The sequence below is a fragment of the Tursiops truncatus genome, chromosome 5 (assembly GCF_011762595.2).
Source record: "Tursiops truncatus isolate mTurTru1 chromosome 5, mTurTru1.mat.Y, whole genome shotgun sequence".
In the NCBI taxonomy this organism is placed as follows: domain Eukaryota; kingdom Metazoa; phylum Chordata; class Mammalia; order Artiodactyla; family Delphinidae; genus Tursiops; species Tursiops truncatus.
The window spans coordinates 91,283,573-91,306,864 of record NC_047038.1 but is presented as its reverse complement, the minus strand read 5'-3'; the positions used below and the strand labels follow the sequence as shown (position 1 = coordinate 91,306,864).

At 43.1% G+C, this 23,292-nt stretch overlaps 1 protein-coding gene across 11 annotated transcripts in view; it reads left to right on the top strand.

Annotated features, from left to right (window-relative positions):
* NAAA (N-acylethanolamine acid amidase) overlaps window positions 1–22,642 on the top strand; it is a 30,125-nt gene extending 7,483 nt beyond the window's left edge. Inside the window, exons 5-11 of one of the 11 annotated variants that reach the window (XR_012332046.1) lie at window positions 4,397–4,473; window positions 6,980–7,152; window positions 7,308–7,370; window positions 7,902–7,975; window positions 8,122–8,188; window positions 9,516–9,544; window positions 13,265–13,285. Coding sequence is in view for 6 of the 11 variants with exons in the window: in XM_019932741.3 (XP_019788300.1) it covers window positions 4,397–4,473; window positions 6,980–7,152; window positions 7,308–7,370; window positions 8,122–8,188; window positions 9,516–9,544; window positions 13,265–13,340 (485 nt within the window). In the remaining 5 variants the exon portion in view is untranslated. Of the gene's footprint in view, window positions 1–4,396; window positions 4,474–6,979; window positions 7,153–7,257; window positions 7,371–7,901; window positions 7,976–8,121; window positions 8,189–9,515; window positions 9,545–13,264; window positions 13,374–14,001; window positions 14,070–22,323 lie in introns of those variants that run through there. The other 10 variants (XM_019932741.3, XM_019932739.3, XM_019932738.3 and 7 more) reach the window with 10 other exon arrangements.
* Window positions 22,643–23,292: the final 650 nt, after the last annotated feature.

The window sequence follows — 23,292 nt, the reverse complement described above, 5'->3', positions numbered from 1 at the left end:
CCCCCAACAGAACATATGGAACACCTCCCACGCTACATGCTTCCATTCTAGTGGGGGAAGGTGGGCAGTGTGCAAGTAAGCAGTGAAGATTATTTCGGCTAGTGATAAATGCTGCCAAGAAAGTAAAACAGGAAGATGTGATAGAGAATGAAGGAGGGCGTGCAGCAGGTACTGCAGGTGTGAGGTCAGGGAAGGCCTGACCCACATGACCCAGGTGTGCAGAAGCTGGGGGAGGACCATCCCTGGTGCATTCCAGAAACAAAAGACTGTGTAACGTGGTTACAGGATGGAGTAAGTGGGGAGTGACAGTAGAGACAGAGAGGAAGGCTGAGGCCGTGGTGCAGGGTCATGAGGGGGAGTTTGGGTTTTAACCCAAATGGAAGCCCTAGGAAGAGTTTAGGCCAGGGAGTGAACAGATCTGTTTTACCTTTATATATATATATTTTTTGCCGTACGTGGGCCTCTCACTGTTGCGGCCCCTCCCGTTGCGGAGCACAGGCTCCAGACACGCAGGCCCAGCGGCCATGGCTCACGGGCCCAGCCGCTCCGCAGCATGTGGGATCCTCCTGGACCGGGGCACGAACCCGCGTCCCCTGCATCAGCAGGCGGACTCTCAACCACTGCACCACCAGGGAAGCCCTACCTTTATATTCTTAACTATCATTGGCTGCTTTGTAGAGACTAGATCATGTTGGGTTAAGATGGAAGCAGAAGACTGGAAGCTATTGCAGTAATCAGAGGATATATGGTGGCATTACACAAGTAAAACACTTTAAGGTTTTCTGTGCACTTCTAAATTTTCTCATTAGACCCTCACAACAGTCCTATTAGATAGGCTGGGTTGATATTATTAACTGCATCATTATGCAAAGGAGGAAACTAAGGCTGCAAGATAAAAGGACAGCTGGTTGATGGGAGAGATGGTTCTCAAATTGATCTCCTGGGTCCTTGCCTGGTTGCTCTATTAAATAACCCCACTGCCATCCCCTAAGTCTCAGGGGACACCACTCAGTTTCCCAATATGTGGGAAACCCTGAGATAAGCCAGCTCTGGTCTCTCTTCAGGAATTGCAACTGAATAAAGGAGAAAGACAGGTACATGGAGTCTCTTAAAGTGTAGTGTCGGTCATCTGATGAACCCCTGACCAACTTGTTGTTTCCTTTGATGTCTTCTTATCTTTTTACATAGGCTGGACCAGGAAGATGCTGGTTAAGGATATATCATTGTCCAAGGGACTCAGTTCTTTATCCTCATGTATTTCTTCATCATTTTCTCAAATGTCAGCTATGAGTGAGACTAATTCTCAACCATGGTACCCAAACCACAGCATGACAGTTCCTGAAGTTTTACAGAGAATGACCGTAAACATGTGTAAACAAAATTATTTAACTGATAGCTATGGTATGAGCAGTTTAAAAGTAACTGAGTTATTCTTTTACATACACATTTAATTAAATACTTTCGAATTTCTTAAAAAAAATTTTTTTAACCTTAAGCTAATGAAAGCTAGTTATATCTTTAGTCTGCGAAGACTGAGTTAAAATGCCTGAACAATAAAATAACATCTCTTCTTTAATAGCAATAATTAAGATCCTCAGTTAAGTTTCTGGATATTATGGAGAGGGCCAACAGTGCCTTTAGTATATGAATAAGGATAAGAAAAGGAGGAGGACTAACAAATGGCATAGAGTGTGGGAGACCTAACCACCTGCGGATAAGATCTCAGACCCCAGAACCAGGCTGCCTGGGTTTATACCTTGGTGCTATCACTTGCTAGCTGGTGATCACGACCAAGGTGCTTAACCTTTCTGTGCTTCAGTTTCTTCATCTGAAAAACAGAGACGATAATAACCACTGTAGGATGAAATGAGTCCATGTATGTAAGGTATCTAGAGCAATGCCTGGCACAGAGCAAGGGCCATAGACGTATCTGTCATTGTTGTCACATCTCTGGGCTGGTCCTCTTCTGAGCCCCAGATTGAAGTGTCCAACTACCTGCTCAGCATCTCCACGCTGATGTCTCCTAGGCATCCCAAACTTAACATGTTCAAGCACATCTCTTGCTCTTTTCTTTTCCCCTTTTCCTGCCCTTAGTAACCTCCTCCACCCAAAGTTACACCTCTCCTAATTTTCCATGTCTTAGGGAATTGCACTTCTCCTCAACCAGTTGCTACCAGGAGAATTCTTTGACCCCTCGGTCCCTAAGTTTTGTCAGCTCTACCACCAAAACGAGACTCTCCCTGTCCGTTCTCTCCACCTTCCCTGCTAGGCTCTCACACCTGTGTTGCTGCCTCGCGGTCCATCTGATCTCCCCACTACTGTTCTCACCCTCCTGTACTTTCTCCACCCTGCAGCTGCATGATCAGGTTGTTCCCTTGCTTAAAACCTACCATGACTTGCCATTTCTTTTTTTTTTTTTTTTTTTTTTTTTGGGTTCGCGGTCCTCTCACTGTTGTGGCCTCTCCCGTTGCGGAGCACAGGCTCCGGACGCGCAGGCTCAGCGGCCATGGCTCACGGGCCCAGCCGCTCCGCGGCATGTGGGATCTTCCCGGACCGGGGCACGAACCCGTGTCCCCTGCATCGGCAGGCGGACTCTCAACCACTGTGCCACCAGGGAAGCCCTCTTCTTTTTTTTTAAAAAAATATTTATTTATTTATTTATTGGCTGCGTAGTTGAGGCACACGGGATCTTTTGTTGCAGTGCGTGGGCTCTTGGTTGTGGTACGTGGGCTCCTCTCTAGTTGTGATGCACGGGCTCCAGAGCCTACGGGCTCAGTAGTTGCAGCGCACGGGCTTAGTTTCCCCACGGCATGTGGGATCTTAGTTCCCCCACGGCGTGTGGGATCTTAGTTCCCCGACCAGGGATCAAACTGGTGTCTCCCGCATTGCAAGGCGGATTCTCAACCACTGGACCACCAGGAAGGTCCCTGACTTTTTATTTCACGTGACAAATCCAGAGCCCTGACTCTGACCTCAAAACTCTACGTGATCACCTCCGGCACCTCATTTAATGCTTCTCCTTCTCCCTCACTCCACCTGGACCTCACTGGCGTTCTTTCATTTCTTGACAGCTGCCAAGCTTGTCCCTGCCTTAGGCTTGACACCTATGCCTTCTGTCTGGAATGCTCTGCCCGCCTTACCTAGATGTCCACAACTCAGAGGGGCTATCCTTACTCTCCTCTCAGAGGAGTCCTCTCTTGTCACTCATGATTACATTCTTGTTTTACTTTATTATGGTTATCAAAACCTTGTTATTTAATGGTACACTAGTTTCTTCTGGTTACTGTTAAATTCCAAGGGTCTGGACCAAGTCTGGATATGGTGGCTAGTAGATGCTTCTTTCTTGAATGAAATACTTATTCCTTGAATGAAAATTTTTCTTTGGAAATAAATCCCCTACAGATAATTTTAAAGATGTTAAAAAGCATTAAAAAAATAGGGGCTTCCCTGGTGGCGCAGTGGTTGAGAGTCCGCCTGCCGATGCAGGGGACACGGGTTCGTGCCCCGGTCCGGGAAGATCCCACATGCCGCGGAGCGGCTGGGCCCGTGAGCCACGGCCGCTGGGCATGCGCGTCCGGAGCCTGTGCTCCTCAACGGGAGAGGCCACAACAGGGAGAGGCCACAACAGTGAGAGGCCCGTGTACCGCAAAAAATAAATAAATAAATGAGCCCAAATCTTACTTAAAGTTCTGAAATATATATGTGCTCTACAGTCTTCCAAATACTGTGTTTTTTATAAATTTTTTTAAAATTTTTATTTATTTTTGGCTGATTTGGGTCTTTGTTGCTGCACCTGGGCTTTCTCTAGTTGTGGCGAGCAGGGGCTACTCTTCGTTGCAGTGCACAGGCTCTAGGCGCACAGGCTTCAGCAGTTGTGGCTCACGGGCTCCAGCGCAGGCTCAGTAGTTGTGGCGCACAGGCTTAGTTGCTCCACTGCAGGTGGGATCTTCCCAGACCATGACTCAAACCTGTGTCCCCTGCATTGGCAGGCGGATTCTTAACCACTGTGCCACCAGGGAAGCCCTTCCAAATACTGTTGAGTCACTTTTCTTATTAGCTACATAATTTCATTTTGCATGAAGTAATATAATAGAATGATTTCCTTTAACATAATTATCATTGTTTCCAGGTAAAAGACTATATACACACACATACACACATATGAGATACATATATACACACATATACACTCACACATATACATATACATGTTTATATGTTGCCATACAATTTGGGCTTCATCTTTGAAAATTGGTTGCTAATAAAATCACTCTTCATCCACCACCATTTCTCCCACATCAACTTGTACTATGGGAAAGAAACAAGATTTAGGAATTGTAAAACGTGGCTCTGGGGCAGCGACTCGAGCATATACTTATTGTTCCATCCTTGGCAGATAAAGGCTCGTGGTGGGAGAATATGATTGCCGCCCTTTTTCAGAGACACTCACCGGTCAGCTGGCTTATCCGCACTGTGAGTATTTTTCCTGTCGAGCCCACCTCACCCTAATGTCATGTTCTAAACTGTGTTCGTGTTGTGATGCTGTGTCATTTAACAATGTTGTTTCTAATGTAAGAAGCTCCTGACAAGAATAAGCATTTAAAGGTTTACAAAATGCCTGTCACCTTTTTTGATAATAAGTACCAAAGATAAAGTGGGACACTAGTTAAAGTGTTAAGGACAGATTTTTATCAGTAGTACAATATTGCAATAGGGAAAAGTGTCCAGCGTGAATGGAACTTAACTTCTACTTGACTGAGTATTTTAAAGGGAGAATGAGGGAATGGGGAGGGGGTGAGGGGAGCACAGTAGAGTCACAGAAGTGAGAAATTAGCAAAAGTAGAAAGGAGGGAGTTGTCCATGTGAAGTAAGTCAGCCTCCTACCCTCCCGCAGAGACTGTGACATAGGGGCCCTATCTTCAGGTATTAGCTGTAAAGTCTTTGGGAAGCCTTGAGTTTTTTCAGGCAGGCACTATAAGGGGGCTACAGTCATCGTAAGAACGTGGCCTTGAGCTGTCAGAAGCTGTGATAGTGTTTGTCCAAGTCTTTATAGGCTGAGGTTAAGGCATAGTTGAGAAGAGGGCTCCAGGAGCCTGGATAGAGTTCGGTCAAGAAGAGAATCTTTGTCATAGGCTAGAGTTTTCCACAACAGCTAATTGAGATAAAAGACATATATTTTTCTGCAGATACAGATGTGCCCTCCTTTTAGAATCTCCAGTTGCAGATATCTTAATCTCCATTTGCAAGTATCTGAATTAGCAAAACAAATGCGTTAGAAGGTAGCTCTACACACAACAAAAGGAACATCAGCTTTAGGTTCCAGGCCACATATAACTTGTAATCTGACCACAGAAAGCACATTTTCAGGAGCACATCTCTGGTGAAAGGATCTGGCCCTGCCTGGGTTTAGCCTTTTTGGCCCTTCCTTGTCCTGCTCTAAATGATCAAGACCCTGTGGACTTGAAATTCTCCTAAACTTTTTTCTTATATAAATTTTTTTATTTATTTACTTTTGGCTGTGTTGGGTCTTCGTTGCTGCGTACGGGCTTTCTCTAGTTGCAACGAGCGGGGGGGGCTACTCTTCGTTGCGGTGCATGGACTTCTCATCGTGGTGGCTTTTCTTGTTGCGGAGCACGGGCTCTAGGCGCATGGGCTTCAGTAGTTGCAGCGCATGGGCTTCAGTAGTTGCAGCACACGGGCTCAGTAGTTGTGGCTCGTGGCCTCTAGAGTGCAGGCTCAGTAGTTGTGGCGCACAGGCTTAGTTGCTCCGCGGCATGTGGGATCTTCCCGGACCAGGGCTCGAACCCTTGTCCCCTGCATTGGCAGGCAGATTCTCAACCACTGTGCCACCAGGGAAGCCCTCTCCTAAACATTTTACTTAAATATTCCCTAAAGATGTTGACAAACTATGCATCTTTCACATATTTTTCTTTCTTTTTTTTTTTTTTGTGGTACGTGGGCTTCTCACTGTTGTGGCCTCTCCCGTTGTGGAGCACAGGCGCCGGACGCACAGGCTCAGCGGCCATGGCTCACGGGCCCAGCCGCTCTGCGGCATGTGGGATCTTCCTGGACTGGGGCACGAACCTGTGTCCCCTGCATCGGCAGGCGGACTCTCAACCACTGTGCCACCAGGAAAGCCCTCAGTGTTTTTTTTTTTTTTTTTGAAGCTGAATATTTGGAAAGTGATCCCCTTAACCATCCATGCTGCAGACCTATGGAGGTGTTGATGAAGCCCAGTTCAGCTCGATGTTCTAATGCAGCACGCCGTCTTTCATCTCCAGCCCTTTGCCAGTCTATCCCATTGAGCTACAACTCTCTTCCCCATGCCCACTCCCAACCCCACAACCGCCGTTTTCTCTGGTCTGACTTCTGTTTGTCTCTCTGACCTCAGCTCATGCGATACCTCCCTGAGGGACCTTCTCAATGGCCTGGGTAAGGATGGGTCCCCTGCTGTGACTTCCACAGCATCTCCTTCTCCTGTGTTGACACTTATCACATTGTGTCACTATTGCCTGTTGGCTTGACTTTCATCTTTGGAAGTCTGGGGAGAGCAAGGACTGGGTCCATCATATTCACGGCTCTGTTCTCACAGCAGCACAGTGCCTGGCACATAACAGGCATTCAGGAAATATCTGCTAAAAGAACAAATGAATGAAGAAACATGGGGAGATCTTTGCGAGGGTGATCTGCCTCGAAATCATGCAGGCTGTGTTTGGTGAGCCGGGTCTCTTCACCAAAGAGAACTTGTCAAAGTTCTCTTCTTTTGTGAGAAAAACCCTGCTGCTGTTGGCTTTCCATCGAGGCTTCCTCCATCTCAGGAGCCCTGATGACAAGAGAATGCGGTCAGAGCAGTTCAAGATTATAGCCATGGCTTAATAGAGCAGGAGAATGTGCTTTGGACCAGCTGTCCATCAGTTGGTGTGGATAACTGCCGCGTATGATGATGCTAATGCAGGTTTGTTGTTTTGTTTTTGTTCAGACCCTGAGTGAATCAGAAAACTTTGAAGCAGCTGTTTACGAATTGGCCAAGACTCCCCTTATGGCTGATGTTTATTACATTGTTGGTGGCACATTCCCCCAGGAGGGAGTGGTCATCACAAGGAACAGAGATGGCCCAGCAGACATATGGCCTCTAGATCCTTTAAATGGAGCGTGAGTAGAATTAAAGGCTCTGGTCATTTTGTATCAGTCATCTTTTTTTTTTCTTTAATTGGTGAAACTAGAGGTATTTTTTATTTTTCTATACTTTTTCTTTAGCTATGTCCCAAATGACGTTGGCTAAGACAAGATGATGTGCTGTGTTGCAGGTGGTTCCGAGTGGAGACAAATTATGACCATTGGAAGCCAGTGCCTAAGAGAGATGACCGAAGGTAGTCTCTAAACACTTTCTGGTTTGCAGTGTTTTCTTGCTGTCAGGAGAATGTGCCCCTCTTGCTACGGGAACTGGAGAGGACTATAGGTGCTGTCCCCTCCCAGAAAATGTACCTTAGCCCTTGGCCAGGATGGGAGAGTGTGGTATGTGGTGGAGAGCATGGCAAGGAGCTTCTTGGCAGATGGCTGGGTGTTGGGAAGACAAGGTTGGTTCTGGCCTTCAGGGTCAGGAGTTCTAGATTCCAGCACTAGCTCTGCTGATGACTCACTGGGTGGCCTCTTGGGCCTCTGTTCACCCATCTGTAAAAGGAAAAGATGGAACAAGGTTCATGGTTTTCTATGTAAGACTTTTTGGGAAGGAAAACATTTCCCTGCACTTAAATAAATAAACTTTGGGGGGGCTTTAATTTCCCTTCTAATTTTGAAAATTCTATAATTATAAGTCAGTACGTCCCCAAAAGGCAAGTAGTTATATATTTTTCCTTGGCTTTACTGACCCGTGTGTTTGGTGGCAACTGTTCAATTCACAGAAAACATTTTCATCATCCTGGCTTCCTTGAGCAGACGGGGTTGAATTAATTCCACCATGGTGGTTTGAGACAAGGTAGCAAACATGCATGGGGGCCAGAATCTGTTTGGGGGAAAGGGAAATAATGAGGCTAGGCCTTGCATTGAGCCTGCCAAAATGAGAGTTTGTGGGATTCGGAGTTTCCTGAAGTACCAAGTGACCTTTGACCATTATCCTTACAGAACACCTGCCATCAAAGCTCTTAATGCCACGGGCCAGGCAAACCTCAGCCTGGAGACGCTCTTTCAGGTAACTTGTGTCACGATGTCCAGCTTTTACCCAGGATGTTTGGTGTCTTTCTCAATAGTGATTTAAAAAAAAAAAAAATTCTTCCGAAATCAAGCAATATTAAAGTAGGTTTTACCTGGTTGAAAACATTTAAAAGGAAAACATTTTCTGAACTTGTAACCATTTAGGTTAAAGTATCATCTTCACCTGAGTTTTTCTGCATGTTAAAAAAAAAGCATAGTTGTAACGTGTTCATTTGTTTAAAAGAAAAAAAAGGTTTCAAAAGTCTAACTCTGTCACCCCAAGATACACCAAAGTGTTCAGTGGTTATTTTATTCCTATTGATATTCTGCATGTATTTCTCCTACCTTTTAATAGTCTTTTATTTATTATTATTATATTACTGAGGTATAGTTGGCGTACAACGTCATAAATTTCAGGTGTCCAACATAGTGATTTACAATTTTTAAAGGTTATATTCCATTTATAATTATTGTAAGATATTGGCTGTATTTCCTGTGTTGTACCATATAATATATTTGTAGCTAATTTTATACATAGTAGTTTTGTTTTTGGTTTTGGTTTTTTTTTCCGCTGCGTTGGGTCTTTGTTGCTGTGCACGGGCTTTCTCTAGTTGCGGCGAGCGGGGGCTACCCTTCGTTGTGGTGCGCGGGCTTCTCATTGCAGTGGCTTCTCTTGTTGTGGAGCACAGGCTCTAGGGCACATGGGCTTCAGTAGTTGTGGCACGCAGGCTCAGTAGTTGTGGCTCACAGGCTCTAGAGCGCAGGCTTAGTAGTTGTGGTGCATGGGCTTAGTTGCTCCATGGCATGTGGGATCTTCCTGGACTGGGGCTTGAACCCGTGTCCCCTGCAGTGGCAGGCAGATTCTTAACCACTGCACCACCAGGGAAGTCCCTATACATAGTAGTTTGTATCTCTTAATCCCATACCCCTAATTTGCCCCTCTACTCCTCTTTCTCTCCCACTAGTTTGTTCTCTATATCTGTGAATCTGTTTCTCTTTGCTGTATACATTCATTTGTATTGTTTTTTAGATTCCACATATAAGTGATAGCATACAGCATTTGTCTTTCTGTCTGACTTACTTCACTAAACATATTGCCCTCCAAGTCCATCCATGTTGTGTAAATGGCAAAATTTCATTCTTTTTTGTGGCTGAGTAATATACCATTGTATATGTACACCACATCTTCTTTATCCATTCATCTGTTGATGGACGCTTAGGTTGCTTCTGTATCTTGGCTATTGTGAATAGTGTTGCTATGAACATTGGGGTGCCTGAACCTTTTCAAATTTCTAATCATTTTTAATATGATTTCTCCTGTGCAGGTTTTGTCAGTGTTTCCGGTTTATAACAAGTAAGTGACATGTTAAGCACGTCTGTTCCTACATCACCCTGGCACAGTAGACTCTCCCCTGCACTCTTTGGCTCAGCAGGGATCTGAGGGCTCCCACAGAGCAGGTTTTCTAGGTGCTGTGGCGCCGGCTGTGACAAAACAGACTCTTTGCTCTCCTGGGACCAGCATTCTACTGGCAGGGAGGGACAGATAAACAAATGTAGCAAAAGTCAGGTGAGGAGTCCATGGAGAAAAACAAAGGTGAGGAGGATAGAGTGATCTGGAAGGAGGAGGGCATGACATGCTCATCCTAAATCCGTCTGCTAGCTGGGGACCACCTTCGCCGCTTGGGAGCTCCCTAATTTCACTGTTAGTACTAAGCTTTAGATACCTTTGGCTTTCCTTTATCTTCCCGGGGAGTTTCTGCTACCCCCGTGCTCATTTCACAGCTGATTCAGTGCCTAAGGTAATGTTTCTCTTTTAGCCTGTGTCCTTGATAGCAGCATTCTGTGAGCAATGGCTTCTCGGGTCCACAGCCTGGGATGTTACCCACCTCCTTTTTTTGGAGGTGAACCGCTGGGCCGGGCTGCCACTGCCACTACCATAGGAAGCGGTTAGTTAAACTTGAGACGCAGACCCCACCAAACTTGTACAGGAAGCTCTGAAGGTCCGCCGTCACCATCACAGCACGGCTGAATAGGCCAAGAGCCCGCACTTCGTGGCCTCATACCCCTCAAGGTGTTGCCTGATTGCCTTCTCTGTGCCCACGACCGGCTCAGTGAGGTAGGTAGGGCCTAAAATAGAAGAGGTAGCAAGTCATCACAGAGTCTTATCTCCTTCTCTTACCTCCATAAATTCCAAAACCCAGCATTTCCTACTTTCTCATCATCCTTCCTTCTTTCTTCAAGGCAAGAATATAAAAAATGATATTCTTCAAGAAATAGCCTAATATGGATAAAACTTGTAAAGGGATTTTTAGTTTCAAATACCCAATTGATTTTTTTCTTTGAAATGATCCTCTTTCACACAAATATAAAACAGTTGTTTTCCTGACGGCCTCTAGATTACCTTTTGTATATTTGGGTGCTCTAAGATTCCTTAGGTACAATGACATTTTCAAAACTGGTGTTACTCTGTTCACTTTGCACTGTAATAGGAATATATCTCTTTGAATTTTTTTTAAGTATGTCCAGATAAAAAGATTATTGCTAAAAAATTAATTCCATAAACGATATTCTAACAGCTAAAACAGTCTTCTACAGAAAAGCAAATCAGTATTTTCCCACTCTAACAAATGAGCTAGTTGGGTCACAAATGATACCTAGCACTATGCCAGTGAACTAGTTCTTTGAGGGCAGAGAGAGCAAAAACAAAAGACTCCTGATTTGTAGCATTTATTGATTTCCTTGGTGTAAATACTCACCATGGCCTATTTCAAGCTTACAGTTGGCTCATAAACTTCCTGCATATTTAACCATTGACTCTCACCAGCCTGTAGGAGTTAGCTCCAACTCACCATTACCCTTTACAGATGGGCACAATTTTGCCTTTTTAATAATCATTTAAAAAATAGTTAGGGCTTCCCTGGTGGCGCAGTGGTTGAGAGTCCGCCTGCCGATGCAGGGTACACGGGTCCGTGCCCCGGTCCGGGAAGATCCCACATGCCACGGAGTGGCTGGGCCCGTGAGCCATGGCCGCTGAGCCTGCATGTCTGGAGCCTGTGCTCCGCAACGGGAGAGGCCACAACAGTGAGAGGCCCATGTACTGCAAAAAAAAAAAAAAAAAAAAAAGTTAACCTATTTTTGTGTTCTTATAGTTTTTTAAATAGTTATATAAATGATCAATATTTCATTTAAAGATTAATAGTATAATCAAATCGTTTTTTAATATTTATTTTAATAAAGCATTTTCCATGCTGTGAACAGCCCTTATAATTTTAAATAGCTGCATCATAACCAATTGAATGTAGTATAATTGGATTAAACATTCTCCAGTTGTTAGTTTTTCCTCTATTAAAACTCTGAAATAAATATATTTGTACATTTCCCCCCTCTTTTTGTATTATTTTCCTTGGCTGAATTCACAGAAGTAGGATTACTGAGTTAAAGGCCATGAATGTTTAAATGGCAAATGTTTTGTCGAAATAGAATTGTCAGAAGTTATAAACAGTTTACCAAGAAGCATTTTTCTTTATTGTATAATTGAAAACCCAACAGGATCTACATTTAAATGATTATCACCAGTGAACCAGAAATAACACAGATCCCTGACTCTCAGGCCTTTTGCATGTAATGATTACCATCAGCTACGTCTGTTCAGTGTGTGAGGCTAATATTTAGAAATGTCTGAACAGAAGCAAGGATCTCTATGCTGCCCCCTTGTGCTGTGCTACAAAATTACAGTCCCCTGCAGTGGAGCTCCATCCTCTGCTGTGGCTATAAGCAGAGACAGTATTAAAACAGTGATGGAGAACAGAATTATGACTAAAGGGCTTCCCTGGTGGTGCAGTGGTTAAGAATCCGCCTGCCAATGCAAGGGACACCGGTTTCAGCCCTGGTCCAGGAAGATCCCACATGCCACGGAGCAACTAAACTCCTGCACCACAAATACTGAGCCTGCACTCTAGAGCCTGCGAGCCACAACTACTGAAGCCCGCACACCTAGAGCCCATGCTTCACAACAAGAGAAGCCACCGCAATGAGAAGCTGGCAACGAAGAGTAGCCCACGCTCGCCGCAACTACAGAAAGCCCGCCCGCAGCAATGAAGACCCAACGCAGCCAAAAATAATACATTTTTTAAAAGTTTAAAAAAGAATTATGACTAAATTAAATAAGCAGCTGAGGTCCTGTTCAGGGAACCTTCGTTCCCCTTGACAAGCTTTGCATGTTCTCATAGTGCTGTCTTCAGCCCAGTGTTTGATTCAGCTGTGGGGTGCCAGTGCCTATTCCTAAACTGCCCCACTCCCAATGCTTTGAGCAGGCATCCCAGCTGGTGTCTGGGGCAAAAGGTAGTCGAAGGGAGTGAAGGGTAGGAGCCTCAGTGTGTATGTGCATGCGTATGTGCATGTGCCCAAGTTATTTGGGTCTCTTGCTCTGCAGAATGTTGAGTAAGTGACATTGTACTTTTCATCCTTAGATCTGGGCCAGTGGACCCCCTGTCTTGATCCCTGAGCTTTCAGGTCCCCACTCTGGCCTTCCTCTGACTCTCCCATGATATAAGGAATCCACTCAGAGTCTGGCCCAAGTACCCAGAACCCTGGAATTCTCGTCCTGAATAGCGCCCAAGCCATTTCCAGGGCCTGCGTGGTCCACTTCCCTGGGTGGTGTTCTCCTGGTGGCGGTGTGCAGCCTTCATGGACGTCCTGTGCCTGGTGGTGGCCAAGGGATGGCTGTTTGCTGGGGGTGGTGCATGAAGCCTAGATGAGCGTCCACATATGTGCCATTTGTGGGGTAGGCAGAGCAGGACTGCAGGCTAAGGCTAGCTCTCCCTCATTGCCACAGTGTGAAACTCTGGGGAGTCTGAGAATTTTGAACTTGGCCTTCCACAGTGTTGTCAAAATAGGAAAGAACACTTAGTGTGGTTGCTTGAATTATAACTTTTAAATAGCCTGACATAGGTGGGTGTCTGTCTGTATTCTTGTCCTGGGTCCCAGGTATTAGGAAAAGAGCTTGGGATTTTTCTTCCCCTCTTTGGAATATTAGAGAAAATGATGTATATGTTAAAATTCCTCTCATTTTCAGCTACACAATTTATACTACGGTAATGAGTGCTGCCAGCCCAGACAAGTACATGACTAGGATCAGAAACCCGAGTTAAAAGCAGAAGAGCGAATTCACCTATGCTATGAAGGTTTGCTAAAGTTTTTTTTGCGGGGGAGGGCAGCGGTTAGGGATGGGGGAAGGAGGACATAGGCTGGTATTTCTCCTAGAAGATAGTAGCTTCCTTAACATTTATACATACGTAATATTTTCTGACAGGCATTGAGTGTATGGTTGTTATTTGTGTCATGTTAATGTCACTCTTAAGTATTTATTTTGAATTGTTCGTATGAAAGCTAGTCTTCTGGTGCTCAGTGCGCTTTGCCCCTGATTAAAACCTGCTTTCAGGGCAAAGCGTTACCTCTTCACTTACGCAGAGGGGCAAATATCTGGTAAGACTTACGTGTCTCCAAAGTCACAGTGAGGCAGGCCCAGCTCCTTTGCAGGATCAGACAGACAATGAAGGACCCAGGACACTCAAAATTTATTTCAGGCATCAGTGAGGCCATAGGTGAGAGGAAAGACATGAGGAAAAAAGCAGGAGTCCCTTCTGCTGTCCCTGAAATCAAATCATCTTGGCAGCCACCTATTGACAGGCCACCTTTTCCTATTGCAGGGATCTCCTGGAGTTTATAAACCTAGCCTGATGTTTTGTTCATTCACTTAACGGGGATGTTTAAAATCAGTGTTTAAATTAAGCGCTTTTTTTTCCCTTACAGATGATCTTTTTAAATGAAATTTTTGAAGAGCTGCACTTTAAAAAATAAAGTGAAAAGATTATATTTTATGACCGATACAGGCTCTTTCCTCATTAAACTTTTCAACATTGTGAAGTGGGGGCAGGAGGATGAGTTTGGAGCATGTTGTAGTAAAGTGGGGTGATAGCTGTCCTCATTCACCTTCCTTCAGGGCTTGCCTTGGCCGTCTCTTAGCTTCTTCTGTTCTGGCTTTAACAACTCAAAGACAATCGGTCTCAGAGGGTGAGCCATATCCTCGGGCTTTATTCCCAGCTTCTCACCATTACTTAACAGCTATTTTGTCATACCTGAGTTTATAAAGAAATGAGCGGGCAAGACCTCTTTGTTCATTATGAAGTGCTTCTGGAAGAGTCTGCCAAACTTAAATAAAATTAACAACAGTTATTATTAAGCAAAGATGAGTTTAGCAGAGGGAATAGCAGACGAATTACAATTCGGGACAAGCAAACCATGGCGAACCATAGGCAAATCTGAGGAACAAAGGGAAGGTTAGCTTTTATTGGAATCTGGGAGGAAACCGGCGAGTGTTGTTTTGAACAAAAGTTCATTAGAGGAGAACAAGAGTTCAGGGTTGTTGCAGTTTCACATTGGTTGCAAGTGATGGTCCCTTTGCTGTTACTGAGAAATGCAAACGTAAAATAGATAGCTAGTGGGAAGAAGCCGCATAGCCCAGGGAGATTAACTAGGTGCTTTGTGACCACCTAGAGGGGTGGGAGGGAGGGAGACGCAAGAGGGAAGAGATATGGGAACATATGTATATGTATAACTGATTCACTTTGTTATAAAGCAGAAACTAACACACCATTGTAAAGCAATTATACTCCAATAAAGATGTAAAAAAATACAAAATAAATTTTTTTTAAAAATTAAAGAAAACAAATAAACAGCATTGCTCTAGTAACAAACAAAAAAATAAAACTCTTTCTTCCTGCTGGCTGTGTAAGTTGAAACCAAGGGTAAGAACTCTCCTTCCGTGGCTTTCCCACTCCATTTAAAATCAAGTGCTTTATCCATTCTCACATTTCTCCTCTTTGATCAAGATCTTTCTCTGAAAGCATAACTGATGCAGTATCAGGTTGATTTTTTTTCTTTTGCTTGAAATATTTTTGTCTGTGTCCCTCATTGCTGGAAAGGACCTTTCCTGGGAGTTTTGTTGGGAAGAAAGAGCAAGTAGCATTTGGAAACCGCAGGGCCACATTTGAGCCACACGGAAGGTACAAGGAGGAGCTCTCAGGCATCTCCCATTCTTAAATTATGTCTTATCGAGGTTCTAAGCCTTGGAGATCATCTCAAAGCACTGAGTTGACATAATACTGTTCGGTGCATCATTTCTGCAGATGTTTGACAGGCAACAGGTACAAAGGGTTTTTTTCTTTTCTTTTTTTTTCTTTTTATATCTTTATTGGAGTATAATTGCTTTACAATGGTGTGTTTCCGCTTTACAACAAAGTGAATCAGTTAAACATATGTTCCCATATCTCTTCCCTCTTGAATCTCCCTCCCTCCCACCCTCCCTATCCCACCCCTCTAGGTGGTCACAAAGCACTGAGCTGATCTCCCTGTGCTATGCGGCTGCTTCCCACTAGCAATCTATTTTACGTTTGGTAGTGTGTATATGTCCACGCCACTCTCTCACTTTGTCACAGCTTACCCTTCCCCCTCCCCATATCCTCAAGTCCATTCTCTAGTAGGTCTGTGTCTTTATTCCCCTCTTACCCCTAGGTTCTTCATGACATTTTTTTTTTCTTAGATTCCGTATATATGTGTTAGCATACGGTATTTGTCTTTCTCTTTCTGACTTACTTCACTCTGTATGACAGACTCTAGGTCTATCCACCTCACTACAAATAACTCAATTTCGTTTCTTTTTATGGCTGAGTAATATTCCATTGTATATATGTGCCACATCTTCTTTATCCATTCATCCGATGATGGACACTTAGGTTGCTTCCATGTCCTGGCTATTGTAAATAGAGCTGCAATGAACATTTTGGTACATGACTCTTTTTGAATTACGGTTTTCTCAGGGTATATGCCCAGTAGTGGGATTGCTGGGTCATATGGTAGTTCTATTTGTAGTTTCTTAAGGAAGCTCCATACTGTTCTCCATAGTGGCTGTACCAATTCACATTCCCACCAACAGTGCAAGAGTGTTCCCTTTTCTCCACACCCTCTCCAGCATTTATTGTTTCTAGATTTTTTAATGATGGCCATGCTGACCGGTGTGAGATGATATCTCATTGTAGTTTTGATTTGCATTTCTCTAATGATTAATGATGTTGAGCATGCTTTCATGTGTTTGTTGGCAGTCTGTATATCTTCGTTGGAGAAGTGTCTATTTAGGTCTTCTGCCCATTTTAGGATTGGGTTTTTTTTTTTTTTTTTTTAATTGAGCTGCATGAGCTGCTTGTAAATTTTGGAGATTAATCCTTTGTCAGTTGCTTCATTTGCAAATATTTTCTCCCATTCTGAGGGTTGTCTTTTGGTCTTGTTTATGGTTTCCTTTGCTGTGCAAAAGCTTTGAAGTTTCATTAGGTCCCATTTGTTTATTTTTGTTTTTATTTCCATTTCTCTAGGAGGTGGGTCAAAAAGGATATTGCTGTGATTTATGTCAGAGTGTTCTGCCTATGTTTTCCTCTAAGAGTTTGATAATTTCTGGCCTTACATTTAGGTCTTTAATCCATTTTGAGCTTATTTTTGTGTATGGTGTTAGGGAGTGATCTAATCTCATACTTTTACATGTACCTGTCCAGTTTTCCCAGCACCACTTATTGAACAGGCTGTCCTTTCTCCAGTGTACATTCCTGCCTCCTTTATCAAAGATAAGGTGACGATATGTGTGTGGGTTTATCTCTGGGCTTTCTGTCCTGTTCCATTGATCTATCTTTCTGTTTTGGTACCATTACCATACTGTCTTGATTACTGTAGCTTTGTAGTATAGTCTGAAGTCAGGGAGCCTGATTCTTCCAGCTCCATTTTTCGTTCTCAAGATTGCTTTGGCTATTCGGGGTCTTTTGTGTTTCCATACAAATTGTGAAATTTTTTGTTCTAGTTCTGTGAAAAATGCCAGTGGTAGTTTGATAGGGATTGCATTGAATCTGTAGATTGCTTTGGGTAGTAGAGTGATTTTCACAATGTTGATTCTTCCAATCCAAGAACATGGTATATCTCTCCATGTATTTGTATCATCTTTAATTTCTTTCATCACTGTCTTATAATTTTCTGCATACAGGTCTTTTGTCTCCTTAAGTAGGTTTATTCCTAGATATTTTATTCTTTCTGTTGCAATGGTAAATGGGAGTGTTTTCTTAATTTCACTTTCAGATTTTTCATCATTAGTGTATATGAATGCCAGAGATTTCTGTGCATTAATTTTGTATCCTGCTACTTTACCAAATTCATTGATTAGCTCTAGTAGTTTTCTGGTAGCATCTTTAGGATTCTCTATGTATAGTATCATGTCATCTGCAAACAGTGACAGCTTTACTTCTTCTTTTCCGATTTGGATTCCTTTTATTTCCGTTTGTTCTCTGATTGCTGTGGCTAAAACTTCCAAAACTATGTTGAATAAGTGTGGTGAGAGTGGGCAACCTTGTCTTGTTCCTGATCTTAGTGGAAGTGGTTTCAGTTTTTCACCATTGAGGACGATGGTGGCTGTGGGTTTGTCATATATGGCCTTTATTATGTTGAGGAAAGTTCCCTCTATGCCTACTTTCTGCAGGGTTTTTATCATAAATGGGTGGTGAATTTTGTCGAAAACTATCTCTGCATCTATTGAGATGATCATATGGTTTTTCTCCTTCAATTTGTTAATATGGTGTATCATGTTGATTGATTTGCATATATTGAAGAATCCTTGCATCCCTGGGATAAATCCCACTAGATCACAGTGTATGATCCTTTTAATGTGCTGTTGGATTCTGTTTGCTAGTATTTTGTTGAGGATTTTTGCATCTATCTGAATCAGTGTTATTGGCCTGTAGTTTTCTTTCTTTGTGACATCTTTGTCTGGTTTTGGTATCAGGGTGATGGTGGCCTCGTAGAATGAGTTTGGGAGTGTTCCTCCCTCTGCTATATTTTGGAAGAGTTTGAGAAGGTTAGGTGTTAGCTCTCCTCTAAATGTTTGATAGAATTCACCTGTGAAGCCATCTGGTCCTGGGCTTTTGTTTGTGGGAAGATTTTTAATCAGAGTTTCAATTTCAGTGCTTGTGATTGGTCTGTTCATATTTTCTGTTTCTTCCTGATTCAGTCTTGGCAGGTTGTGCATTTCTAAGAATTTGTCCATTTCTTCCAGATTGTCCATTTTATTGGCATAGAGTTGCTTGTAGTAATCTCTCATGATCTTTTGTATGTCTGCAGTGTCAGTTGTTACTTCTCCTTTTTCATTTCTAATTCTATTGATTTGAGTCTTCTCCCTTATTTTCTTGATGAGTCTGGCTAATGGTTTATCAATTTTGTTTATCTTTTCAAAGAACCAGCTTTTAGTTTTATTGATTTTTGCTATTGTTTCCTTCATTTCTTTTTCATTTATTTCTGATCTGATCTTTATGATTTCTCTCCTTCTGCTAACTTTGGGGTTTTTTTTGTTCTTCTTTCTCTAATTGCTTTAGGTGTAAGGTTAGGTTGTTTATTTGAGATGTTTCTTGTTTCTTAAGGTAGGATTGTATTGCTATAAATTTCCCTCTTAGAACTGCTTTTGCTGCATCCCATAGGTTTTGGGTCGTCGTGTCTCCATTGTCATTTGTTTCTAGGTATTTTTTGATTTCCTCTCTGATTTCTTCAGTGATCACTTCGTTATTAAGTAGTATATTGTTTAGCCCCCATGTGTTTGTATTTTTTACAGGTCTTTTCCTGTAATTGATATCTAGTCTCATAGCGTTGTGGTCGGAAAAGATACTTGATACAACTTCAATTTTCTTAAATTTACCAAGGCTTGATTTGTGACCCAAGATACGATCTATCCTGGAGAATGTTCCATGAGCACTTGAGAAAAATGTGTATTCTGTTGTTTTTGGATGGAATGTCCTATAAATATCAATTAAGTCCATCTTGTTTAATGTATCATTTAAAGCTTGTGTTTCCTTATTTATATTCATTTTGGATCATCTTTCCATTGGTGAAAGTAGGGTGTTAGATTGTGTTACTGTCAATTTCCCCTTTTATGGCTGTTAGTATTTGCCTTATGTATTGAGGTGCTCCTGTGTTGGGTGCATAAATGTTTACAATTGTTATATCTTCTTCTTGGATCGATCCCTTGATCAGTATGTAGTGTCCTTCTTTGTCTCTTGTAATAGTCTTTATTTTAAAGTGTATTTTGTCTGATATGAGAATTGCTACTCCAGCTTTCTTTTGATTTCCATTTGCATGGGATATCTTTTTCCATCCCCTCACTTTCAGTCTGTATATGTCCCTAGGTCTGAAGTGGGTTTCTTGTAGACAGCATATATATGGGTCTTGTTTTTGTATCCATTCAGCCAGTCTGTGTCTTTTGGTGGGAGCATTTAATCCATTGACATTTAAGGTAATTATTGATACGTACGTTCCTATTCCCATTTTCTTCATTGTTCTGGGTTTGTTATTGTAGGTCTTTTCCTTCTCTTGTGTTTCTTGCCTAGAGACGTTCCTTTAGCATTTGTTGTAAAGCTGGTTTGGTGGTGCTGAACTCTCTCAGCTTTTGCTTGTCTGTAAAGGTTTTAATTTCTCCATCAAATCTGAATGAGATCCTTGCTGGGTAGAGTAATCTTGGTTGTAGGTTTTTCTCCTTCATTACTTTATATATGTCCTGCCATTCCCTTCTGGCTTGCAGTTTCTGCTCAAAGATTAGCTGTTAACCTTATGGGGATTCCCTTGTGTGTTATTTGTTATTTTTCCCTTGCTGCTTTTAATATGTTTTCTTTGTATTTAATTTTTGACAGTTTAATATTTGTCTTAGCATGTTTCTCCTTGGATTTATCCTGTATGGGACTCTCTGTGCTTCCTGGACTTGATTAACTATTTCCTTTCCCATATTAGAGAAGTTTTCCTCTATAATCTCTTCAGATATTTTCTCAGTCACTTTATTTTTCTCTTCTTCTTCTGGGACCCCTATAATTCGAATGTTGGTGCATTTAATGTTGTGCCAGAGGTCTCTGAGACTGTCCTCAGTTCTTTTCATTCTGTTTTCTTTATTCTGCTCTGCAGTAGTTATTTCCACTCTTTTATCTTCCAGATCACTTATCCATTCTTCTGCCTCAGTTATTCTGCTATTGCTCCCTTCTAGAGTATTTTTAATTTCATTTATTGTGTTGTTCTTCATTACTTGTTTCATCTTTAGTTCTTCTAGGTCCTTATTAAATGTTTCTTGCATTTTCTCTATTCTATTTCCAAGATTTTGGATTATCTTTACTATCGTTATTCTGAATTCTTTTTCAGGTAGACTGCCTCTTTCCTCTTCATTTGTTAGGTCTGGTGGGTTTTTATCTTGTTCCTTCATCTGCTGTGTGTTTTTCTGTCTTCTCATTTTGCTTATCTTACTGTGTTTGGGATCTCCTTTTTGCAGGCTGCAGGTTTGTAGTTCCCGTTGTTTTTGGTGTCTGTCCCTAGTGGCTAAAGTTGGTTCAGTGGGTTGTGTAGGCTTTGTGGTGGAGGGGAGTAGTGCCTGTGTTCTGGTGGATGAGGCTGGATCTTGTCTTTCTGGTGGGCAGGTCCATGTCTGGTGGTGTGTTTTGGGGTGTCTGTGGCCTTATGATTTTAGGCAGCCTCTCTGCTAATGGGTGGGGTTGTGTTTCTGTCTTGCTAGTTGTTTGGCATAGGGTGTCCAGCACTGTAGCTTGCTGGTCATTGAGTGAAGCTGGGTGTTGGTGTTGAGATGGAGATTTCTGGGAGATTTTCACCATTTGATATTACATGGAGCTGGGAGGTCTCTTGTGGACCAGTGTTCTGAAGTTGGCTCTCCCACCTCAGAGGCAGAGCCCTGACTCCTGGCTGCAGCACCAAGAGCCTTTCATCCACACGGCTCAGAATCAAAGGGAGAAAAAGTAGAAAGAAAGAAAGGAGGGAAGGGAGGGAGGGAGAAAGGAAGGGAGGGAAAGAAAGAAAAAGAAAGAGAAAGAAAGAAAGGATAAAAAAATAAAGTAAGGTAAAATAAAATAAAGTTATTAAAATAAAGAATAAAAAATAATCATTAAGAAAAAAAATTTCTTTAAAAGTAAAAAAAAAAAAAAAGGACGGACAGAACCCTAGGACAAATGGTGAAAGCAAAGCTATACAGACAAAATCTCACACAGAAGCATACACATACACACTCACAAAAAGAGAAAAAGGGGAAAAAATAATAAATCGTGCTCTCAAAGCCCACCTCCTCAATTTGGGATGATTCGTCGTCTATTCATGTATTCCACAGATGCAGGGTACATCAAGTTGATTGTGGAGCTTTAATTCGCTGCTCCTGAGGCTGGGAGAGATTTCCCTTTCTCTTCTTTGTCTGCACAGCTCCCAGGGCTCAGCTTTGGATTTGGCCCCGCCTTTGCGTGTAGGTCGCTGGAGGGCGTCTCTTCTTAGCTCAGACAGGACTGGGTTAAAGGAGCAGCTGCTTCGGGGGCTCTGGCTCATTCAGGCCGTGGGGAGGGAGGGGTACAGATGCGGGGCGAGCCTGCGGCAGCAGAGGCAGGCAGGACGTTGCACCAGCCTGAGGCACACCGTGCGTTCTCTCGGGGAAGTTGTCCCTGGTTCCCGGGACCCTGGCAGTGGCGGGCTGCACAGGCTCCCGGGAGGGGGGGTGTGGAGAGTGACCTGTGCTCGCACACAGGCTTCTTGGTGGCGGCAGCAGCAGCCCTGGCGTCTCATGCCTGTCTCTGGGGTCCGTGCTGATAGCCGTGGCTCGCACCCGTCTCTGGAGCTCCTTTAAGCAGCACTCTTAATCCCCTCTCCTCCGGTACAAAGTTTTAAAATGATTATACAAGTCAAAATTAAAAGTAATATGACAAATCCAGTTTGTATAATTGTCCTAAAGATTGAAGGACCATGGGGAATCAGTTGAAACTTGTAATCAGTGTACCTGTTCCCTGATTTTATGTAATTGAGTTTCTCCTAGCCCCAAAGGAAATTATCCATGTGCAACAAGTTGTTCTTGCTGCCAGCATATACTACCTTGTTCTGCTAGGAGTTAGCTAAGGGCAATTTGTCTAATACCACCTTAGCTAAGGAATTGTGGAATTAATTAAAGAAACCTCAGCTAAAATTGGAGCGGAGGAAGACCTGTAGGGGGAGTCCCCCGACCAGTGCATCATCGATTACTCCAAACAGGAAGAGATATGCGCCTATATCTCAGACAGGAAGGTGTTGCCTACTCTACTATCCAGCAGGAAGAAGAAAACTCGCCGTCTGATGACAGCCCAGCCAATCAGACTGTAGCTGCCCAACCAATGAGAAGCCTCCATACTTTGGACCCCTAGCCTCCTCCAGTGAACACTTTCATTATTACAGTCCATCCCAACTCCCTTTTTTCCCTATGAAAGCAAACTCCTCTTTCCTCTTTTCTGGATTCGCCTGTGGTCTGCGATAGTTTGCATATCCTGAATTGTAATTCCTGTGGCTATTCCCAAATAAACTTGCTTTTGCTGGCGAGACAACTGGCTCTTCTATTACTAAAGTTGACGGAATCTAAGCCTGTTGTTGGGTAGCTATTGCTTTAGGGGTGGAATCAGCTGTGTAACCTAGGGTAATGGATAGATTTCTAATCATGTGCTCATTGATGTGTACTCCAAACCAGGAAAGGAGGAAAGATCTGCCAAGGAGACAGACCCAGAGTCATGGACCCTGTTGGGCAGTTAACAGTAGGTTCTTTGAAGTGGGTTTAAGGGGTTGGCCCAGAGATTGGTTTCAGATCGGTTATGAATGGATAGTGGAACAACTGGATATCCTAACGAGAATTGTCCTCCCATTCACCAACTGTCCAGACATTTATAAGCCCAGGGATGAGGCCCTCGTTCACAAACGAAGATGAAACCGGATGAGCACAGAGGACTCCAGCTGAAGTGGCATTGTTCAGTGGTGAATTTGTGGGAATGGAGCTATTGGCATTCGTCAACTGGGGTCAGTGATGTTTTGAGAGCATTTGGAGAGGATTCCTCCAAGCCGAGAAGTCCATTCTCTAACGTGATGGCACAGGGTAATTGGGTTTAAGGTGTTTTGGGGACAAAGACTATGAAAGTAAGGGCGTGAGTGGGGTGATTGTAGTAGCGTAATTTTAAGTTTATTGGGAGTGGTACCATC